The following is a 21,198-nucleotide window of genomic DNA, read 5'->3' as shown; positions in this document are numbered from 1 at the left end:
ATGGGTGTAAGACCTTCAACAAAACCTGTAGATCAGCTAGCAATTTGCATACAAATTCAACTATTGCTGTGAAGGCTACCTTGTACTCAGCCTCACAAGACAATGTAGCCACTAGAGTCTGTTTGTTACTAAGCCATGAAATGCATGAACAGCCCAAGAAGAAACAATATCCACAAGTAGACTGTCAAGTGACTAAGCCTCCAGCCCAATCTAAATCATTGTACGCCTGTAGCTGCAAGTCTTCCCCCCTGGAAAATATCAAGACATGTGTTTGAGTACCTTGCAGGTAATGGAAGATCTACTTAACAGCTTGCCAATTAACTATACGTGGGTCGTGCATAAACATGCTCACTTGAGATACCGCAAACTGTATGTCAAGGTGTGTGTTGCAAAGATAGATAAGGCATCCAACAACCTAACTTGCAACATCAGTCATCTCACTACCATCATGCACAGAAAGCTTCAGCCTTGGCTCCATAGAAGTACTCATAGATTTACAATCCTCAATGTTAAACCTATGTAAGCGTTTTTCCACATGCTGTGACTGTGACATGATGATTCCATGCTGATTTTGGGTGAACTAAATCCCCAAATAGTAATGTAAGAGGCCCATATCTGATATAGCAAATGTATCCTTCAATTCAGCCTTAAAATCTGCAATTTTATCCTCTTTAGGTCCCATGAGCAGCATATCAACTATAGAAAGAATTATGACCAGCAAGTCCCCACCCCATCCTTTCATTCTTTAGGTCCCATGAGCAGCATATCAACTATAGAAAGAATTATGACCAGGCTCCAGCAAGTCCCTGCCCCCTCCTTTCATTCTTAATATATAGAGTAGGAGTAGTTGGACAGTTCTTGAACCCTTTGATATTCAAACAAGCATCTATCCTCAAATACTATGTTGAGGAGCTTGTTTCAAGCCATACAAGTGGTGATCACACAATGATGTGCACTATAGGGCCTTGAGTCCATAAATAGGACTTAGCTGCCCTAACCTTGAACTGCCCTTAGTACATTCGCACTAAGTCACTTCATGACTACTATGACCAATACTACTAGCGCCCATCCAAATGTCCAGGAATATAACACTCACAACCTCGGGCCAAATTCCAATTTGATGGTACCCAATTTTCAAATCTATTTGGCTAAAAATTGTTAGGTTGGGATTCAGCAACACGCATACACTCACTCATACTCACAGTAAACAAATGAACAACAAGAGAGAGGAGAGAACTAGAAGATTGCATCCACTATGTGACAATGAACGAAAGTACAATCCCAAGGTACTAAGAATCACACCCAATGACAAGTGTTCACACAAGGAGAAAACTTTTCTCCAACTAGAAGATAAAAAGTGCCCGTGAGATACAGGAGTGTTCACACTAGAACATAGGAGCAACACAATAAGTGTAACAAACTCCCCTCGAGTGAATGATGTAAACGTATATAGGGAACAAGCAAATCAATCCCCAAATGGTTTCAAGCCGAGAGCCTTGCGAAAGGCTTTGAACTTCTCTCTAGAGAGAGCTTTTGTAAACAGATATGCCAAGTTGTCCTCTGTAGGGACATAAACCAAGTCAATCTCCGCTACATGGAGCCTCTCTCTGACATAATGATAATGCACCTCAATGCTTAGTGCGAGCATGAAAAAATGGGTTCCTCGAAACTACCATGGGACTCAAATTGTCAGTGTAGATAGGAGTGGGTAATTGTTGTCCCACCACCAAAAGGTATCTGAGCCATACACATTCCAATGTAGCTATAAATGTTGCCATGTATTCAACTTCACAGCTAGATGTGGCCACTATAGTTTGCTTCTTGCTCATCCAAGAAATGCATGAATCACCAAGCATGAAACAATTACCACTATTGGATACCCTCATGTCAAATCAACCAGCCCATTCACTGTCTATATATGCATGCAAGCAAAGAGTAGTGCCTTTAGGATAGAAGGCCCAATGTTTAAGTGCCTTTGAGATAACGAAAGACACTTTTAACTGCTTGTCAATGTGTAGTACCAGGGTTGTGCATAAAGTGTGCCAACTGAGAGACCCCAAATTGAATATATGGTTGTGTATTACACGTATAATAAACATCCAACGGCCTGCTGATAAAGAGAAGCATCAAAAGGTTCTCCTACATCCTCAAGTGTAAACATGTGACCTCTCTCAATGGAAGTAGAGATAGGCTAGCAGTCTTACATCTGAAAACGCTCAAGAAGTTGCCCAATGTACTTATGTTAGCAGATATGTCATTCATGGTTGAGTCTATGCATGTCAGTGGACTAGGGCACCAAGACATTTCTTAGATTATTTAGGCATTTTATAATGGTCATTTTTAGCATTTTATGTTGTCTAACCGGCATTTAATGCTGACCAACCTAACATCATTTATGGCATTATTTTTGCCAATATATTCATGCTCCTCCTCCACAGTCGTTATCATCATGCATCATCTGTCATTCATCATCTGACAAGTTCCCTAAGTATCTCTTCATTTCTGAGTTCTTTATGCAGTATTCTTTTCTTTAGCAGTGTTTCTTTTTCTTTTGTCTCTTGAGTTCAACAGTCTATTATAGGAGTTTTTCACGCTTCCATCACTGCATCCACTTTTGGCATACAGATACAAGGTACAAGTTAATTATTTCACAATGTGGGATCCACGATCTCAAAATATCAATTGGTGCCAAAGGCAAAAGTTATAATAAGTTATGTTTAATAGATACTAGATGGTATCCAATATCTAATTTTGGCCTTGACCAATTTATCGGCCAATAATGTCAATATTAGAGACTAAACATTATTTAATAATCAATATTGGTCTAAGGACTAATAAGTGCTCAGGGATACTTGGAAGACAAAATGGCCTAGCCAATTTAATTATTAGTTGGTGAAATTAATTTTCTAAGTACTAAAATAATTACTAAATTAATTTTCAGAATTAATATTTTGAATATTAATTTAATAAACTAGATAATGCTAGAAAATGGGATTAAAAGACTATCACTTAGCAAAACTTACCCATGCAAGTGGAAAAAACGTTTTTGGAGACTAATGAAAGTCTATTCCAACCATTGTGAAAGAGAAGACTATTAGAGAGAAAGGAGTGTTAGAAGAGCACGACAACAATGGAATAATGAAAGATACAAGATTGATGAAAGAAACAATGCACAAGATATGACCTGAAATAGGAATCTGCTATGACAAGAGTACAATGTTTGAGCCCTAGCTCACACACTCCACAAGCTCTCCCTCTCCACACCAAGAACTTGCTAGTATAAGTGTGATAGTGGATTGTGGCCACATTCCCTCCTTTTATAGACAAAAATAAAGGAGTTGTCCTACAACAAAATAGATTAGCCAATTACCAAATAAAAAAGAAAGAGAGTGCCCATAATAAGACCGTGGGCACTCTGAACCTATGATATGACCACTTCTAACACCCTCTCTCAAAGCACAAATGAACAAGCGATGAACAAGAAAACCCATGATGCACCATGGATATTCCAACAGTGTGCACTCCGTTGGATGCGCCTCATTAAGAAAGCGCCCTCAAGAAGAAGTCCAAATGCCATAATCCCTCTCTAAAAGCAAAGTAGTCGAGCTAGCCACCTTGCACCTCCTATAGTCACACAAGCTCCATGGATAGCTCACTGTGAGACCAAGATTCCTCCACTAGAGCATCAGCATGCCCTTTGGGTCCCCTCATGCGAGACCACACGAACACATCATGTCACTCATCCTAGCATGAACTTAGCGTTGGACACACCAGTCCAAGGTTTGAATCCCCGGAAGATGTGAACTTGATGACACACACCAAATCCACCAATATGAAAGAGCATCAGCATGCCCCCTCTCCACCCTCACACTTGCCCCTTTTGGCTAGGAGCATGTGAGGGGGGCACAACATCACTCAAAGACAGCTTCATGGGTCACCTTGGCCGAAGTGGCCTTCAATAACTTAGTCTTAGAGTCTGAAGATGAAGTATTCGGCTTCTTGTCATTCTCTTTGGATTTGGTAGCCTTCTTTGGACAATCCTTAGAGAGATGGTCCTACTTCCCACAAGAATACCAATGAGCATGCTTCATCATAGTCTTCGAAGATACTCCCAAGGCTCTCTCAATATCATCACCATGTATTGAAACATTTCCTTGTCCTTGGAGTTAAGACTCCTCATCAAGCAAGAGAGACATGAGGTCATCAAAATCAAGATCAAGAGTGGAAACCTAGACTCTCAAAGCTTGAGTCACCATATCGTACTCCCGAGGAAGCTTAGTAAGAATCAATGCAAATAACTAAGAGGAGATAACAGCTGCCCCCAAGGTGAGCAACTAATCATGGATAATCTTGAACCTTAATAGAAATGCCTACATGGAGTCATGAGAATTAAACTTGATGCTATACAATTGACCTTAAGGCAATAGCCCTCATTGAAGATTGCCACTCATAAAGCTCCTGTAGCTTATCCCAAACTTCAGCGGAGGTCTCCAAGGTTTGAATGGTAGGAGAGACCATTGGGTGAAGCAACCATCCCAAAGCAATACAAGCCTTACCATCCTTGCCTTCCCATCCGAAAAGCTCCACCTAAAAATCTTCCTCATCCTTCTAAGTCCACTTGGAGGGGGTCGATGGACGCTCCAACTTGGACTCGAAACCCACAACAACCTACCATAGATCTTTCTACACAAACCAAGCCTTCATACATAGCTTCCAATGAGTATGATTAGAGTCTTTGAGTTTGTCATTGCTATTAGTACAAGGAGGTGATACAATGATATAACAAATGAGAAAGGATACTCACACAACTACCTTGGGAAGGAGAAAGGAGCAAACGGAGTATTGATAAGCACCGAAATAATCATTAGATTAATTTTCAGTATTTAAAGATGGAAAATTAATATTTAATTATGGATAATACTGAAAAAACCATTGGGAAGGCTGCCACTTGTCAAAAATGCCCATGCAAGACTGAAAAATGTCTTTAGAGGTTAGAGAGAGGCATTTTTAGTGTATTCAGCCTGCAAGAGAGAGGAAGGAGATGTTGCTAGTCTGATTTGCAGCCATTGAAGGACCTTCTAAGGCAGTCAAGGGCAGGAGAAGACCAATCAATAGCAGGTGACTACAGCATCTACATGCTGTTGAGATAGGGTAGCAGTAGTAAATGACTAATTTTCTTCAATTCTTTGCATCTACAAGTTGTTGTGGTAGAGCAGCAGCTGCATTTAACTGATTTTCAATCATTCTTTGAAACAAAACTCTAAATTTTCTCTCTCTACAACTTTCTCTCTCATCTCCCGGCCATTTCACAGCCTTGCTCCAAAGATCTCAACATTTGGACCCTTGGAGGCTGAGAAATTTCAGACTTCTCTGCTGTAAACCCTAATTTACAACAAAAATTAGGGTTTAGTAGCAGTCTCAGAAAACGTGGCAAAAATTGGAAGCTCCAACTTGGATTTTTCAGGGCTAAAGGTGAATATTAGCTAAATTCAAATAGAGGACTAGCCAACCATTGAATTTGGGGCATTTCCATTGTCTATGAAGCGGATGAAGGCCAATTAAGTGCCTGAATCAAGAGGCAAAATAGATTGAAGACTTGTTGGTCACTTTGGACAACAAGGGGAGTTTGGATTGCGAAGGGGATCAAGAGAATCCCATTGTAAATCAACTTTTTCTTCAATAAAGCTAAAGAAATATCGAAAGGGGTGCCAATTTTGAGAATCGGGTGTGCATTGTCCAAGATCAATAGGTAAATTTGTATTTTCAGATTTGCATTTATTGTTTGCTACTGTAATTAAGTTGTAATCAAGATTTACCACCCATCCACGGAAGGAAGGCTCATTCCATGGTTCCGTTGCCGAGACACCATCAAATCCTTTGAATTCGTGGGCCCATAGTACTTTTCTCTCCTTCTCCAACCTATTCTCAAGAGATCTTAGTATTTCTCAGTCATTTTGAGTAAATCTCAGCCAAATTTGATGGACAGTTGAGGAATCTTTGCTCTAAACCCTATATTTCTGCAAGAATTAAGATTTAGCAGCCACCTTGAGACCTGTGCCAACACGAGAAGACATCGTACACTAAAATCAGCACCTGAAATTTGTGAATTGTTAAGGATTTCAAATGCCCAACCATCCACTGTAAATTTGGGGCAGCATTTGGTCCGATTTGTTTGTTGATTGTTGGACCCACAAGGGGCTTTTGGATAAACCAAGGAGATTGTGGAATCTCAACTTATAATATATCCATTGGGAATTGAAGTTAAAGAAATACCGAAAGGGATGCCAGTTTTGGGGCCAACAGGGTGTCTAATGTCCAAGATTATTAAGGTAAATCATGCATTTCAATTTATGTTTATTTGCTGATATTCTTGGCATGCATCCATCCCTCAAGATCCCTTGCCTCCGTTTCTCTTCTCTAGATATTTATGTTTATTTGCATGCCAAGGTAAATCAACTAGTAGTCATTGTTGATTTACCTTGGCATGCAAATAAACATAAATAGAACACTACTAGATGAGTAAATAGCTAGTCTGTATTCTTGGCATGCATCCATCCCTCAAGATCCCTTGCCTCCGTTCCTCTTCTCGGTACCTACCCTATCATAGCTCTTTCGAGCTCTTTGATCGATGCTTGGCATGCAAATATTGTTTACTCATCTAGTAGTGTTCTATTGGAGACTAGCTATGTTCAAATTCAGGTTTCGGTGAGGATGTTGTCTCTCGGTACTTTAGAAAGGTTTGGGCTTCTTCCCCATTGGATCACCCTTATTTTCAGCATCTACAACTTGCTGCCTTTTGAAACAGTTCTTTGCCATGTACCCCTCCTCTTCAGAAGCAAAGCATTTATTAGCAACCATTAATTCCCTCCATTCAACAATCTTCTTTTCACGCTTTTCATCATCACCCTTGAAGCCCGTAGACTTACCACATAACAAAGCATCTACTATACATGTGGTTTCAATTAATTGTGACGTGTTGTTCACTATGGTCTTGATGTAAAGATCACAGATTTCCTTGGGCAGCCCACAACAATACTTCTCTGTTTGCTCCAAAAGGGAAACAGCATGATAGCAAGTGACAGATAGCAATACCTCTCTTATTGTATTGCTTTAAATTCTTGCATTGGGATGCATCCTGACCACCATTGCAATGCATTCCCCTTCAAGAAAGTGGCTACCTTTCAAATCTTGGATGACTTGGTGAAGTTCCATCCTAAATGGGCCACATGAAATTGTGGAACGAGGGTCAAAGCCTTCAATCTATCATGTGCATCACTAAAAATTTCAAGCTTCACACATTTGCCACCCTCATCGTAATCTTTTGCTTTCCCTTGGATAAATGCCAAGTTATCATAAATAGGTGGCTGCAAGAAAGGTGCATTGGCTGTATTTCCCTCATGAGCAGCATTAGACGAAACATTTACATAACCAGCATTAATTCCATGAGCCCCAAACATATCATGATTAGTAGATGCATTACCATATGTGCCAATTTGTGCTCCAGGCATCATAGCAACAAAGAAACACGTTTCTTTGAGTTTGAAACTTACGAAACGTTTCTTGAAGTAAGAAACATTTCTGATAGCAAAAAACATGGTTTTTTTAGCAAAAACTATTGGGCAATGTTAAACATAATGATGAAGATAAGTAATGACTCATGAGGGCTCAAGATTTGGGATGAGAGATTTGACTTTTTTGGGACTTTGTTTAGGCATTGGACTCTGTCAATCTAGTACATTCTTGCCTTGAGAATTGATTATTATACGACTTTAGGCTCATTTATGAGTTATCTATGATATGTCATGATTCACTCAAGATTTTGACATTTTGCCAGTTTGTTTTGAAATGAGAATCATGATGTTGCAACTTGACTCGGTCCATATTATACATAGGCTATTTACATGTTTATTTCAATTTTCTTTGTGTCATATATATGAATCATAATGTTTTGAGTTCTAAACAATAGTATAGCTTGTCCAAAGACTTTTCTTGCAAAGCTTGTGTAGAGCATGGATTTTGTACCATGTATGTCCTAGTTGATATACACTAGTAGGAGTGATGTTTCTTTATGTGTCATGCTGAATGGTGATGTTACTGAGCCTCTTTACTCTTGCACGGTTGGTCAAATAGGGATGCTCTCTCACTCCCTTGTTTTTTGCCCTTAGTGCCCATCCTGTTCTCACCATGTTGTCTCATCTAGTTGACATTGGGCATCTGGTTGGGTTATCCCTTCCATTGAATCAACATTTTGTTGCGCAAGCATTGTTTCCAAATACATTGGTCCATGCATTGCTCGTTGCATACCATAAGGATTCAAGCCATACATACCCATAGTTGTACCTTGACTAGCCATTGCATGGAATATAGATCCTCCAACAAAGTATTCCAGATGCTGAACATTTGAGTGCATGCCTTGTTGTCCGAATTTCATTGGATTGGCACTATCAAGATGGCCTTGGATCTCCTGTGATTGCCCCACTAGCATCATTGTTTGCATTCATTTCCCGCATTGTGTGCATCCTGAGGCTGAGTTGCCTCTTCTTTTGGAGGCTCACGCTATCCCAAAGCTCTAGACAATGACTTCTTCTTCTTGCCTTTTCTATCCTTTAGAGCATGCAAGAATTGCACAAGCCGAAGATTCTTTGCCAATTGTGCAAAGATACCAACAGTTGTCCTCAACTATGCCTCAAACTGATCATATTCTTCTTCTTCTTATTAATATTTGGAGGCCTTGATGGCCCTACCTCTCGTTCAAATCCCACATTCTCAGCATGCTGCCCATGCTGCGGGCTTATACCAAGGTCGGGCATTGCATTTCTACCAATGCTTCTTGATCCTTCATTCTGTGATGCATCACATCATTCTTGCTTGAACCCATTTCACTAGAGTACGACGATTACATGCTTGCTGTCTTGCACTCAACTGATCACAAATTCAGTAAAATGCAATCACACTAGCTTGTGTACAAGTGCCTTGGGCCCACCTACTCGAAGGAGTTCATGTATCCCACCAATGGAACCATGAAACCAACATTCCTTCTTGGACAGGGTGGTGAATGACCTGATTTTAACTTGAAGTACAGCAACTAATACATTCACAAATCTGAAATGAATGCTTTACCACTTAAATCTTGGACAGCCAATACCCAATTAGCCCAACAACTAGCACCCCTTGCAGTATTTCTTTAGATTGTATTACTCCAATTCGAAGTACACCAAGATATAGAATGATCTCTCTTCAAACCTCTATATAATGGACCGCCATAGATGACCAGCAACATCAAAGATCAATTTTCCTATTGATTGGCCTATAGTTTGGGCACAAATTGGTCCATGAACAGTTGCATGTAGACCAATTTAAATGGAGGTTGGCATTCCTCTTCAGATCAGCTGTGAATTCCTCTATCATCACCGAGGCTTCAATTAAGGAGCAGGGTTCTCAAGGTAGCTAAGAAACCCTAATTTCTGCTGTAAATTAGGGTTTTCATAGCAAAAATCATTGCCGCCAACCAACAATTGCTGATATATGCTAAGAATGGCTGGAGAAATATTAGGGAGATGAGAAATGGCTAAGGAGAGAGAAATTTGATGAATATGTCGTCGGAATCTACCACCACCAGCAGTCACCCGCTGTCTACAACCTTGCAAGAATGCTATTGCCTGCTGTCTACAGCCCCTACACAGGTTGCCTGAAGCCCTAGAGCCTCTAGATGTTGTCATTTGCAGCCCCTATGGCCTCTTGGAGCAGTCGCCTACAGCTTGTTGCCTTTTTTATGGCTGTAATCCACTCTCCCAGCTGACATCTACAGCCTTACCAGCCTATCTCTGCCTCCACCAGCCTCAAAATGGTTGCCTCAGCCTTTAACCAGCCACCAACAGCTTCCTCCAGATTGCATGAGCGGGTGCCCTCACAATTTGCAATGTGGCATACATTCCTATGCAAGAATCTTCCTCTAAATTTAATTTTCAGTAATTAATAATCGGCTGAAAATTAATTATCCTCTTGCCCCTGCCCATTAATTGGCATTTCCCCATCCACATTTAATGTGCTAAGCCCTTCGAACTTGAAAGTTGTTTAAACTTATTTCAAGGGTCTATTTAATGCTCTAGGACAAAACTGACACCAAGCACCCACAAGTCTCTATCCAACATAACTTATCACAACTTTTGCCATTGTCCCCTACTGCAAACTTAGAGTTTTGGACTATCGCCATGCCCCAAAAGCAACTTGCACTTCACATTTGCAGCTTACATGTGCACAATTTAATAATGCCAAAGCTAGGCATTAAAAGTACATGTCCCTATGATAGTGCGGCTCGTATCACGATGCAGTCCCATGTGGGGGCATTTCATTGGTAACAAAGTATCAACTTGCTATGTGGCATGAGATACAATGACATGCACAAAACCATTGTTTGCTCACAATCTAACAAATACACTTTTATCTTGAATAGAACAAAGTATATATGGAACGCTACTAATAAAAGGGGCATACAAGGGAGGCACATGTTGCAAGTGGTGGGTACGACGAGACACGGTTCTTGTCCAGTACTTGTGCTTGGGGTGGTGCAAAGATTGTCTTTTTGCAAGTCTCTTGAGGTTTGTCGGCAATTGGAGCCCCTACTCCATGGCCATGGCAAACCATTGTCAAAAATTTAGTCTGTACACAGAAATAAGCATTAAAAGTTTAAGGTTCATTAGGTTTTTAATGTTAGTATTAATACATGTGAGAAAATTCAGTGTAAGTATTAGTGTGTTGATGTTAATGACAAATGTGTGGAGAGATGAGAGAGATGATTGTGTGAAGGGTGTCACCATGACAAGAAATAAACTTAATGATTTATTTAAATTTCACTATGGTTTTTACTCTAAATGAACTTTAATTTTGATAACCCTAGCTCTTGGCATGGTCGTTGCACAAGAAATGATTTGACAACAAGTGTTCATACTATGTGGTACAAGGATACGGCAAAAGAAACTTAGAAAATATGCAAATTTCAAAGAAACCTAGAAAATGTATAATTTTTTTAAGATTTAATGATCATTTGAAAGTTTTACCTCGTAAGGAACTAAAGTTGTGAAGCACGATTGTTGCTTAACTTTGGTCCAATGAGCAGCTCACTTGTGATTAATCAACCAATGATTAACTAGCCCTGAATTTTAATTAATGAGCAACTAGTGACTCGTTCAGAAAGTTGATTTGGCTATTTGGGGTATTTTTCTCTCTCATTTAAGAAAACCAAGTTTGGAGATACTCATTTTTTTACTCCTTCACTACATTGATTGCAAGTTTTAACCATGAAACATAAGCTGACAGTGTGTATAAAGTCTAGACAGCAATCGATCTTCTCCTCTCCACATAGGGAATCTATTGGGCAGCTTTATAACTCCATTTACAGCAAAATATGCTGCTGTTTTTAATCTAAATTCCATCAAAACAAGTTATTACAACATAGTAGGCTAAAATTTTCTCTTCTCCTCTAATATCTTCAGCCTTATACACTTTTTGGACACCTTTGTTATGAAGAAAGTAATGTAGTGAATACATCATCACGAGATATCCCTCAGCTTGTGAGAGAAACATTGTGGATTAGATGGAAACTATGCAAGTCAACTAACAAGGCAAATCACGAAATTAAGTTCAAATGATGTCATTTTTAGCATTTGGTGAGTTTAAGTGTTTGTTTGCACTTTTGAACACTCTACAATTGGTTAGAGGCCAACATAGAAGGAGATAAGGTCATTGTGCACCTATGGATCAATTACGCTACGTGAAATCACTTAAAATTTATCCTAAAGTATACGAAAGTAAGATTATAGATTTTCTATTGCAAGAAATGCATAGTAAGATTAGGGAAATGCAAGGCACAATTTAATGGAATGCATATAGTAGGGATCAAAGCGATTGCCCTTTGGTTTTGAGCATAAATTGAATGTTGATTTGTTGTTGTAACAATGAGGTCTGAATCTACTCTTAACAATGAATTGGGTGTGCAAAGGTTAAAGCAAAGCTGTAATGTCTCCGTGCCCATAGGAACCCCCCCCCCCCCTTTCTTTTCTTTTTTTTTTCAAATTTTTTTTTCCCTCTCCCTCCCCCCCCCCCCCCCCAAATAGTACGTCGGGGAGAGAGAGAGAGGGAGTGAAGTAGGAAAGGGGGGTGCATGCCACCCAGGTGGCGATGTACCACTGCGCCCCCCCTCTATAAAGGTTGCGCCCCCTCCTCCCCGTCAGAGGAAAGCGCCCCCCCCCCCCCCACCTACGCCATTTTAACCAGTGAGCAGTGCGAAGGGAAGGAGGAGGGAGAGAGAGGAGGAGAAGAGGGAGAGAGAGGAGGAAAAGAGAAGGAAGAGAAGGATAAGAGAAGAAGTGAAGAAGGAGAGAGAAAGGAGTGGGAGAGAGAAGGAAATAAGAGAGGGAGAGAGAGAGAGAGAGTAGAATAAGTGGAGAAGAAGAGAGAGAGAGAGAGAGAGAGAGAGAGTAGGAGAATAAGTGGAGAAGAAGAGAGGGAGATTAAGTGAAAAGAAGAAGAAGAGAGAGAGGGAGAAAGAAAGAAGTGAGAGTTGGTAACTGCAAGGAGCCACGCACCAAACCACCCTCTCGGCGAAGGACCCCCATCCAACGGTCTTTTCTACCAAACCTGTCAACCCGAAACCCGTCAAGGTCCGGACTACCCAATCTCCGCGAGGCGAATGGCTCCCAAGAAGAAAGTCAAAGGAAGCGTAAGCACCCAAGCCACCGGTAATGCTGGAGGGCCGAGCGGAACAACCAATGCAACACACATGAATCAAGCCCAGGTTCTAAGCGTTAAAAATTAATTTAGGAATTATTTCTCGGGGAAGGGATGAAAGGATTAATGTCGTGCATAGGATTTTGTTTACTCTAGGAACTAAGTTACATGCACGGAACGGCAGAGTTTGAAATTCGCACAAGATTTTAGGCACGAAATGATAGCTTTTGCTCACATAAAATGATAAGATTATCGCCTTACTTCACATAAAATGATAGATTTTTAACCAATTCAATGCACAAATAGTCATTTAAAATTCACGTTTTGCAATCACATGAAATGTTAATTTCTGTTCATAAGATACACTTGCATCGATAGACAAAACCATAGACTTTCATAGACGCAAGTCACATGTGATCCGGGGCATTAGGAATAAGTATAAATTGCCTACGAATTGTTTCATCGATCTTGCTGTGGACTATCGCAAATGGATACACCCCTAGCTTAATTGAAGCTGGTGACCCAACCCTAAATGGATTGTTGACCCAAGTTATGCTTGGCGGTTTGAAAAGGTTGTAAATCCCTTAAGCAAATGTTTTGATACATCCAGTTAAAATTCTGATTGTGCATGCAATGGGATTGCGAGGCCTTGAAGCAAGAGGTTGTACATTCAACTGTTTGTTAATGTGGTTTTGGGATGTTAACCCAAGTGGGGAGTGTTTGATGATTTCATGGCCAGGTTTGAGATGACTGATTGCCATCGAAACGAAAGGGATGTTTTTCCTAGCAATTGTTATTATGCTGGTTGCTTCACCTATGGTTGATTTCCTAAAGGGATAATTAAGGAAGGATGGCGCTAGCTACCCTCCGCGAGCCGCCAAACCCTAACCAAGGGGGTTATGCATCCGCGCCCGGAATGTGGACCGAACCCGCCGCAAGAAGTCTCTCCGTGGAAATCACTTGGCATAGGAGGACGCTTGGATGCCAGTAGGGGCTCTGGCCGTAAATCCCAATGCCTCCGGGCCCTACACAAGTGTTCTACGTGACTCGAGATGGAATCTCGAGGTCTTGATACTAGTTATAAGGCGGAATCTTGGAAGGATAAACCTTCGGGTTTTATTGCCGGAAGACGGAAGGATTTTTCTGTGAAGGCAAAAAGAAGCACTTAATTCTTCTAAATGGGCAGGAGACACATTAATCCGAAGATAAGTTAAGCAAGTGTTTGCTCTTGTTTTATCTTGTCTTCGTGTCTGTGGCCTAAATTACGTAAAGGAACCTGTGACTAATGAATTAAGTAAAGAAGCTGCTTTTATGTGTCAAGCATAACGTGGTACGTAATTAGATAACTAAAACAACCCTAGAGGGAAGCGTGGTGGATATGACCAATGGATCTATCCTATAGAAGGGTGGTCTCGGTTAGCCGAGAGCTTTCCTCAAAGGAGATGTTAACAGGAAATGTTAGGAAAAAGTCGGTCTATGACCTTAGACAATGTTGACTAGGAACCCGGACTTCAGGTCGATCCTAGTGGAAACGGCCGGATAAGTTCCGTTGCGGGGCAGACTCGAGAGACCCTAGTTGGCAAACCCCGTGTCATTCCTTGGGAGTGCCGGGCGGCGTCTTCTAGATATATCTCTTGATGGACTGCTAAGACGTGTTCCGCGATTTGAGGAGCGGGCACATTACAGTTGGTATCAGAGCAAAACTTCTTAATGATGCATGATTGATTAATGTTCGGATCATAGACATATCCTTAATAACCTAAGTGGTATGGCTTGATTGTCAAGCACCTTCTACACCCACGAATGCTGACATGCAAGAGAAGAAGTTCCTTCTCAAGCAAATTAAGCCACCCGAGTTTGATGGCAAGGGACGGACTATTCAAGTTGACGCCGAGATCTGGATTGAGTCCATGAAGGACTATTTTGAGGCAGCAGGAACTGCACCTACTAACCAAGCCATGCTCGCCAAACTTAAGCTTACAGGCAAAGCAAGACTTTGGTGGAAACAGTGGTGCAGAGACCAAGCAATCTCGGAGGGGATAGTCACTTGGAATAAGCTTAAGGAAGCTGTGCAAGGGAGGTATCTACCACCTGCCTACCGCACACAAAAGATGAATGAATTCTACGAATTGAAGCAGCTAAGATTATCCCTTGAAGCATACTATTCAAAGTTCGTTTCACTCCTAAAGTATACACCCCCAATGGATATGACACAACGGGTGTCAAAGTTCTGTGCTGGGTTAAATCCACCCATAAGCACTCGACTGGAATCAATGCACCCAATGGACTTGCAAGACACATTATTCCGAGCGAATCCAATCGTCCAAGAACTTAAATCAGGCAACTATGATAAAGATGACTCACGAGATCAAGACAAGAGGTGCCACAAGTGCGGAGAGGTAGGACACATCTGTAAAAGATGTCCCAACCGCCGATGTTTCCACTCCAATGAACTAGGACACATCCAAACAGATTGTCCTGAGTTGGACCCTGAGAATCAGGAACGTGTAGGCAAACGAAGCCGTCTAAACTCTACTTTTGGCTCATATTATGAATCACATGGTAATGAAGGCCTGGAGCCTGTTGTAACCTTTGAGGATGACTAGATATCCTAGGAGAATATACTTGAGGTAATAAGTCTTGTACTTGGAATAAAACCTATTGAATCCCATGAGTTGTGGCAAGTTATTATTTTAAGATGAGAATTTGAGTATTCAGAGTTGCGCAGCGAAAGCGTGATGGAACCTAACCCACAAGTTTTAGAACCCAATAATAATTGGTTATCAATGAACCCTAAGCGAATTCGAGATGAGGACATCTCGATTTCTCTAAGGGGGAGAGGATGTAATGTCCCCGTGCCCATAGGACCCCCCTCCCTTTTCTTTTCTTTTTTTTCTCAATTTTTTTTTCCCTCTCCCTCCCCCGACAATACGTCGGGGAGAGAGAGAGAGGGAGTGAAGTAGGAAGGGGGGTGCATGCCGCCCAGGTAGCGACGTACCACTGCATCCCCCCTCTATAAAGGCTGTGCCCCCTCCTCCCCGTCAGAAGAAAGTTCCCCCCCCCCCCCGGTTGCTGCAGAAGCTCCCCCCCCATTCGTTGTCAGCTACGCCATTTCCCCAGTGAGCAATGTGAAGGGAAGGAGGAGGGAGAGAGAGGAGGAGAAGAGGGAGAGAAAGGAGGAGAAGAGGGAGAAAAGAAGGAGAAGAAAAGAAGGAGAAGAGAAGAAGTGAAGAAGGAGAGAGGAAGGAGTGGAAGAGAGAAGGAAAGAAGAGAGGGAGAGAGAGAGTAGGAGAATAAGTGGAGAGAGAGAGAGAGAGAGAGAGAGAGAGAGAGAGAGAGAGTAGGAGAATAAGTGAAGAAGAAGAGAGGAAGATTAAGTGAAAAGAAGAAGAAGAGAGAGAGGGAGAAAGAAAGAAGTGAGAGTTGGTAGCTGCAAGGAGCCATGCCCCAAACCACCCTCTCAGCGAAGGATCCCCATCCAACGGTCTTTTCTACCAAACCTGTCAACCCGAAACCCGTCAAGGTCCGGACTGCCCAATCTCCGCGAGGCGAATGGCTCCCAAGAAGAAAGTCGCAGGAAGCATAGGCGCCCAAGCCACCGGTAATGCTGGAGGGCCGAGCGGAACAACCAAAGCAACACACATGAATCGAGCTCACATTCTAAGCGTTAAAAATTAATTTAGAAATTATTTCTCGGGGAAGGGATGAAAGAATTAATGTCGTGCATAGGGTTTTGTTTACTCTAGGAACTAAGTTGCATGCACGAAACGGCAGAGTTTGAAATTCGCACAAGATTTTAGGCACGAAATGATAGCTTTTACTCACATAAAATGATAAGGTTATCGCCTTACTTCACATAAAATGATAGCTTTTTAACCAGTTCAATACATGAATAGTCATTTAGGATTCACGTTTTGCAATCATGGTTAAAAGGAACACATGAAATGTTAATTTCTGTTCATGAGATACACTTGCATCGTTAGACAAAACCCTAGACTTTCATAGATGCAAGTCACATGTGATCCGGGGCATTAGGAATAAGTATAAATTGCCTGCGAATTGTTTCATCGATCTTGCTGTGGACTATCGCAAATGGATATGCCCCTAGCTTAGTTGAAGCTGGTGACCTAACCCTAAATGGATTGTTGATCCAAGTTATGCTTGGCGGTTTGAAAAGGTTGTAAATCCCTTAAGCAAGTGTTTTGATACATCCAGTTAAAATTCTGATTGTGCATGCAATGGGATTGTGAGGCCTTGAAGCAAGAGGTTGTGCATTCAACTGTTTGTTAATGTGGTTTTGGGATGTTAACCCAAGTGGGGAGTGTTTGATGATTTCATGGCCAGGTTTGAGATGACTGATTGCCATCGAAACGAAAGGGATGTTTTTCCTAGCAATTGTTATTATGATGGTTGCTTCACCTATGGTTGATTTCCTAAAGGGATAATTAAGGAAGGATGGCGCTAGCTACCCCCCGCGAGCCGCCAAACCCTAACCAAGGGGGTTATGCATCCGCGCCCGGAATGTGGACCGAACCCGCCGCAAGAAGTCTCTCCGTGGAAATCACTTGGCATAGGAGGACGCTTGGATGCCAGTGGGGGCTCTGGCCGTAAATCCCAATGCCTCCGGGCCCTATACAAGTGTTCTACGTGACTCGAGATGGGATCTCAAGGTCTTGATAGTAGTTACAAGGCGGAATCTTGAAAGGATAAACCTTCGGGTTTTATTGCCGGAAGACGGAAGGATTTTTCAGCGGAGGCAGAAAGGAGCACTTAATTCTCCTGTATGGGCAGGAGACACACATTAATCCGAAAATAAGTTAAGGAAGTGTTTGCTCTTGTTTTATCTTATCTTCGTGTCTGTGGCCTAAATTACGTAAAGGAACCTGTGACTAATGGGTTAATTAAGGAAGCTGCTTTTATGTGTCAAGCATAACGTGGTAGGTAATTAGATAACTAAAACAACCCTCGAGGGAAGCGTGGTAGATATGACCAATGGGTCTATCCTACGGAAGGGTGGTCTCGGTTAGCCGAGAGCTTTCCTCAAAGGAGATGTTAATAGGAAATGTTAGGAAAAAGTCGGTCTATGACCTTAGACAATGTTGACTAGGAACCCGGACTTCAGGTTGATACTAGTGGGAGCGGCCGGATAAGTTCCATTGCGGGGCAGACTCAAGAGACCCTAATTGGCAAACCCCGTGTCATTCCTTGGGAGTGCCGGCGGCGTCTTCTAGATAAATCTATTGATGGACTGCTAAGACGTGTCCCGCGATTTGAGGAGCGGACACGTTACAAAAGCACTAGGATCGATGCATGAACAAGGTTAAGGCTTTGTACAACTAACCAGATCAGTTTGGAACTAAGATTTGTGGGTATTACACATTGTTTGCAGTGTGCAATAGTGTGGCACTCGGTTTGCACCTCTTGTCACTTTTGCCCATCCATCAAACTGAGAATGGCATGTATTCACATGCATTAAACTTGTAAGAGTGTGAATGGACAGATTTGTCACACATTTGGTGCATGCACTGGGATTAATGCATGAACAAGGCTAAGGCTTTGTACAACTACTCAGATCAGTTTGGAATTGAGATTTGTGGGTATTACACATTGTTTGTAGTGCACAGTAGTGTGGCACTAGGTTTGCACCCCCTGTCACTTTTGCCCATCCATCAAACTGAGGATGGCATGTATTCACATGCATTAAACTTGTTAAGAGTGTGAATGGACAGAGTTGTCACACATTTAGTCAAGGTTGGTGGAAGCAACTAAGAAGCTTGGGCTGATTTAAAAGCAAGGTAAATGGGAATCGCTAGCATCAAAAAAGTGTTGATTTGTGACAATAGGTCACTTGTGATTCGTGCAAGCTTTGAATAATGATAAAGAAGTAACACAAGGGGCACCAACCTTTAGGTCCTATCTTCTATCATCTACCATACACGAGCCTTCTAGGTCTCCTATTGAGTAAGTCTTTTGTTTATTTGCTAATTTATTTCATGTGTGCAAGTCAATTTTCAAGTTGTTTCCAAAGGCCAGTTGCAAAAAGAAGAAGATTGAGGTGAAAGAGAGAGATGAAGATTGAAATCAGAGAGAGAGAGAGAGATGGAGATGTCAAGCTGCAAAAAAGACACAAAAGAAAGAAAGAGACGAAGCTGCTTGTGGTGGTGTTGAGACTTGCCAAAATTCTCTAAATGGCCAAGACAGCCTTTTTTCAGCCACAAACAGCCAAGATCAGCCACAATTACTGCCAAAATAGCCATGTGCAGCCTCAACTTCTACCAAGATAGCCTCATCTTCTCACACGACAACCACACACACAACTTGAACAGCCACAATCTGTTCATGACAGCCAATACTCCTAGAACAGCCACGACTAATTCCAACAGCAACCCAAGCAATATTTTTATAATCTCAGCCTGCTGATAAAAAAATCACAGCATTTTCTGTACAAAAAGCAAACCTACAGAAAGTAAAACATCAAATGCAACTTTAACTTTTTTTTACTTTTAAAATCAAAAATTAAAAAGCTACTTTCTTGATTAGATATATCTAATCCATGTACTAGAGTCTGCAATGTATGCCACATCAGCATTTCCAGCATAAGGTCGGTTTTACAATCAAATCATCGTCTCTGAATCCTCTTTCTAGTCGTGTGATTTTTATTAGCAAATCACGTCCCTGTGAAAAGTTGAGGACTTTGACCCCCTTGACAATGAATACGTTCACCATGCAATCCTATGCACTTCATCTCATTACGCTACACTGTCACAAGTTAGGGCTGTATCATGTGTCAGTAATTTAGCATTTATCTACAGAGATGCTGCAAAATAAATGATTGCAAACTTACTCAAGGCTGTAATAGCATCCATGTGACACTGCAAACCCTTCTATGAGTTAGAAATCATAATGAATTCATCAATATACATGACAGACAGCAGTCAAGGTTAAAACAATAGATTATTTTAGTTAATATTTCTTATCATTGCAAACAACACCCATTTAATCAAAATAAATAAACATCCTCATGTGTTCATGTTTGGTCAATATAATTCCACTGATAGTCCTCATTGGCACTTGTCCTATGAGTCAAATATCAGCATGATGTCATCAGCATAAAGTAGTAGAACCACTAATAGTCATTAAAGTGTTCTATAATGCTACATATTTCCTTTGATATTCCTCCTTGACACCTATCTCATCGCACCACTCTCTCATATGAAGCAATGATCCCACATATCTTCTTTAATATAGCCCAAGGGTCCACAACCTTTGCAAGGGCAAGTCTCATAGTACTTCATCAAGATTCAAAAGCCTTTAAAAATACCAAAACCAACAATAGAGTATGCAGCTTTGTGCCTTTGCACACTTGATCAAGCTCCTCAAACTGAGATAAGATTTGGTGTGCAAGAAATGGGGCCTTGAAACCCTCTCGCTTCGCTAGGATGCACGGTTTTAAATATATCTTGGCCAAGGAATGGTCAGCCACTAATGATCTTTTAGCTCTTTGGCTCCATTTGATCTCTTGCTTTTGAAGTGAGTGGGATGGTGTTCATATTCCAAGCCAATAGACACCTATACTAATGCGTTGTTAAAGAGATGTGCTAAGAAAGGCTGTATAGTGCTCGTAGCATAAGAAAAGCACTCACCCGGTTGAATTTGGGTATCTACAACTCTCCAATGACATAGCTCTCTCATAATAAAACTTGATGATGAAACTAGCTTTCCTCCTTGGAGAGGGTGGTAATTCTTGATTAAGCACTTAATTACAACAACTAGCAAATAAACATAAATTGAGGTGCACAATTTACCTTAATAATCTTGGACAATAGACGCCCGGTTGGCCCCAAAACTGACACCCCTTTCAATATTTCTTTAACTTTAGGTTTGAGTACAAGTTGAGATTCCATAATCTCCTTTGCTGTACATACAATCAGCAAGCAATTTGGGCCAATTGCCCCTTGATTTTAACCTGGGAATTGCACAAATGGAACCACTAACTGGCCAAATGTTGCCCCAATTCACAATGAATGGCCTGGCATTTGAAATCCCTATCAATTTCACGAATTTCAGATGCTGATTTCAATGTACGATGCCCTCTCTCGTTGGCACAGGTCCCAAGGTAGCTACTAAACCCTAATTTCTACAAAAATTACAACAAAGATCTCTCTATTGTCCACCAAATTTAACTGAGATCTACTCAAAATGACTGAGAAATGTTGACATCTCCTGAGAATAGGTTGGAGAAGGTGAGAGAAAGCCAAGATAAGAGAGAAATCTGATTTTCTTCACAAGAAAACCCTAAATTCTGCCTACTGCCTGCTCCAACCTGCATTTAATGCAGTCACTACTGCCACGCACCTCCAAAATATTGTCACCTAATCAACATTGTTGTTGCCAGCACCTGGAAGGTTACTCCCTACTATCTCCTACCTGCTTAGGCCCCCAAATGGGTGTCTTCTATAGTAAATTGCTATT

The 21,198-nt window shown here is 41.3% G+C and overlaps 1 protein-coding gene across 3 annotated transcripts in view; it reads right to left on the bottom strand.

The window, feature by feature from the left end:
- Positions 1–21,198, bottom strand: part of LOC148035789 (nicotinamidase 1-like) — a 32,489-nt gene that overhangs the window by 2,970 nt on the left and 8,321 nt on the right. The window contains exons 3-4 of one of the 3 annotated variants that reach the window (XM_087677800.1): positions 19,571–19,598; positions 19,461–19,485 (exon numbers count right to left, since the gene is read on the bottom strand). The exons of 1 other annotated variant lie outside the window; for it this stretch is intronic. In XM_087677800.1, coding sequence (XP_087533926.1) covers positions 19,476–19,485; positions 19,571–19,598 — 38 coding nt within the window. In that variant the 3' untranslated portion in view covers positions 19,461–19,475. Of the gene's footprint in view, positions 1–19,460; positions 19,502–19,570; positions 19,599–21,198 lie in introns of those variants that run through there. One more of the 3 variants, XM_087677799.1, reaches the window with a different exon arrangement.

This window comes from Lygodium microphyllum, chromosome 5 (genome assembly GCF_053477565.2).
Source record: "Lygodium microphyllum isolate KBCC chromosome 5, Lygodium_microphyllum_v1.1.10, whole genome shotgun sequence".
Taxonomy (NCBI): Eukaryota; Viridiplantae; Streptophyta; class Polypodiopsida; order Schizaeales; family Lygodiaceae; genus Lygodium; species Lygodium microphyllum.
This window is presented reverse-complemented; position numbering and strand designations above follow the sequence as displayed.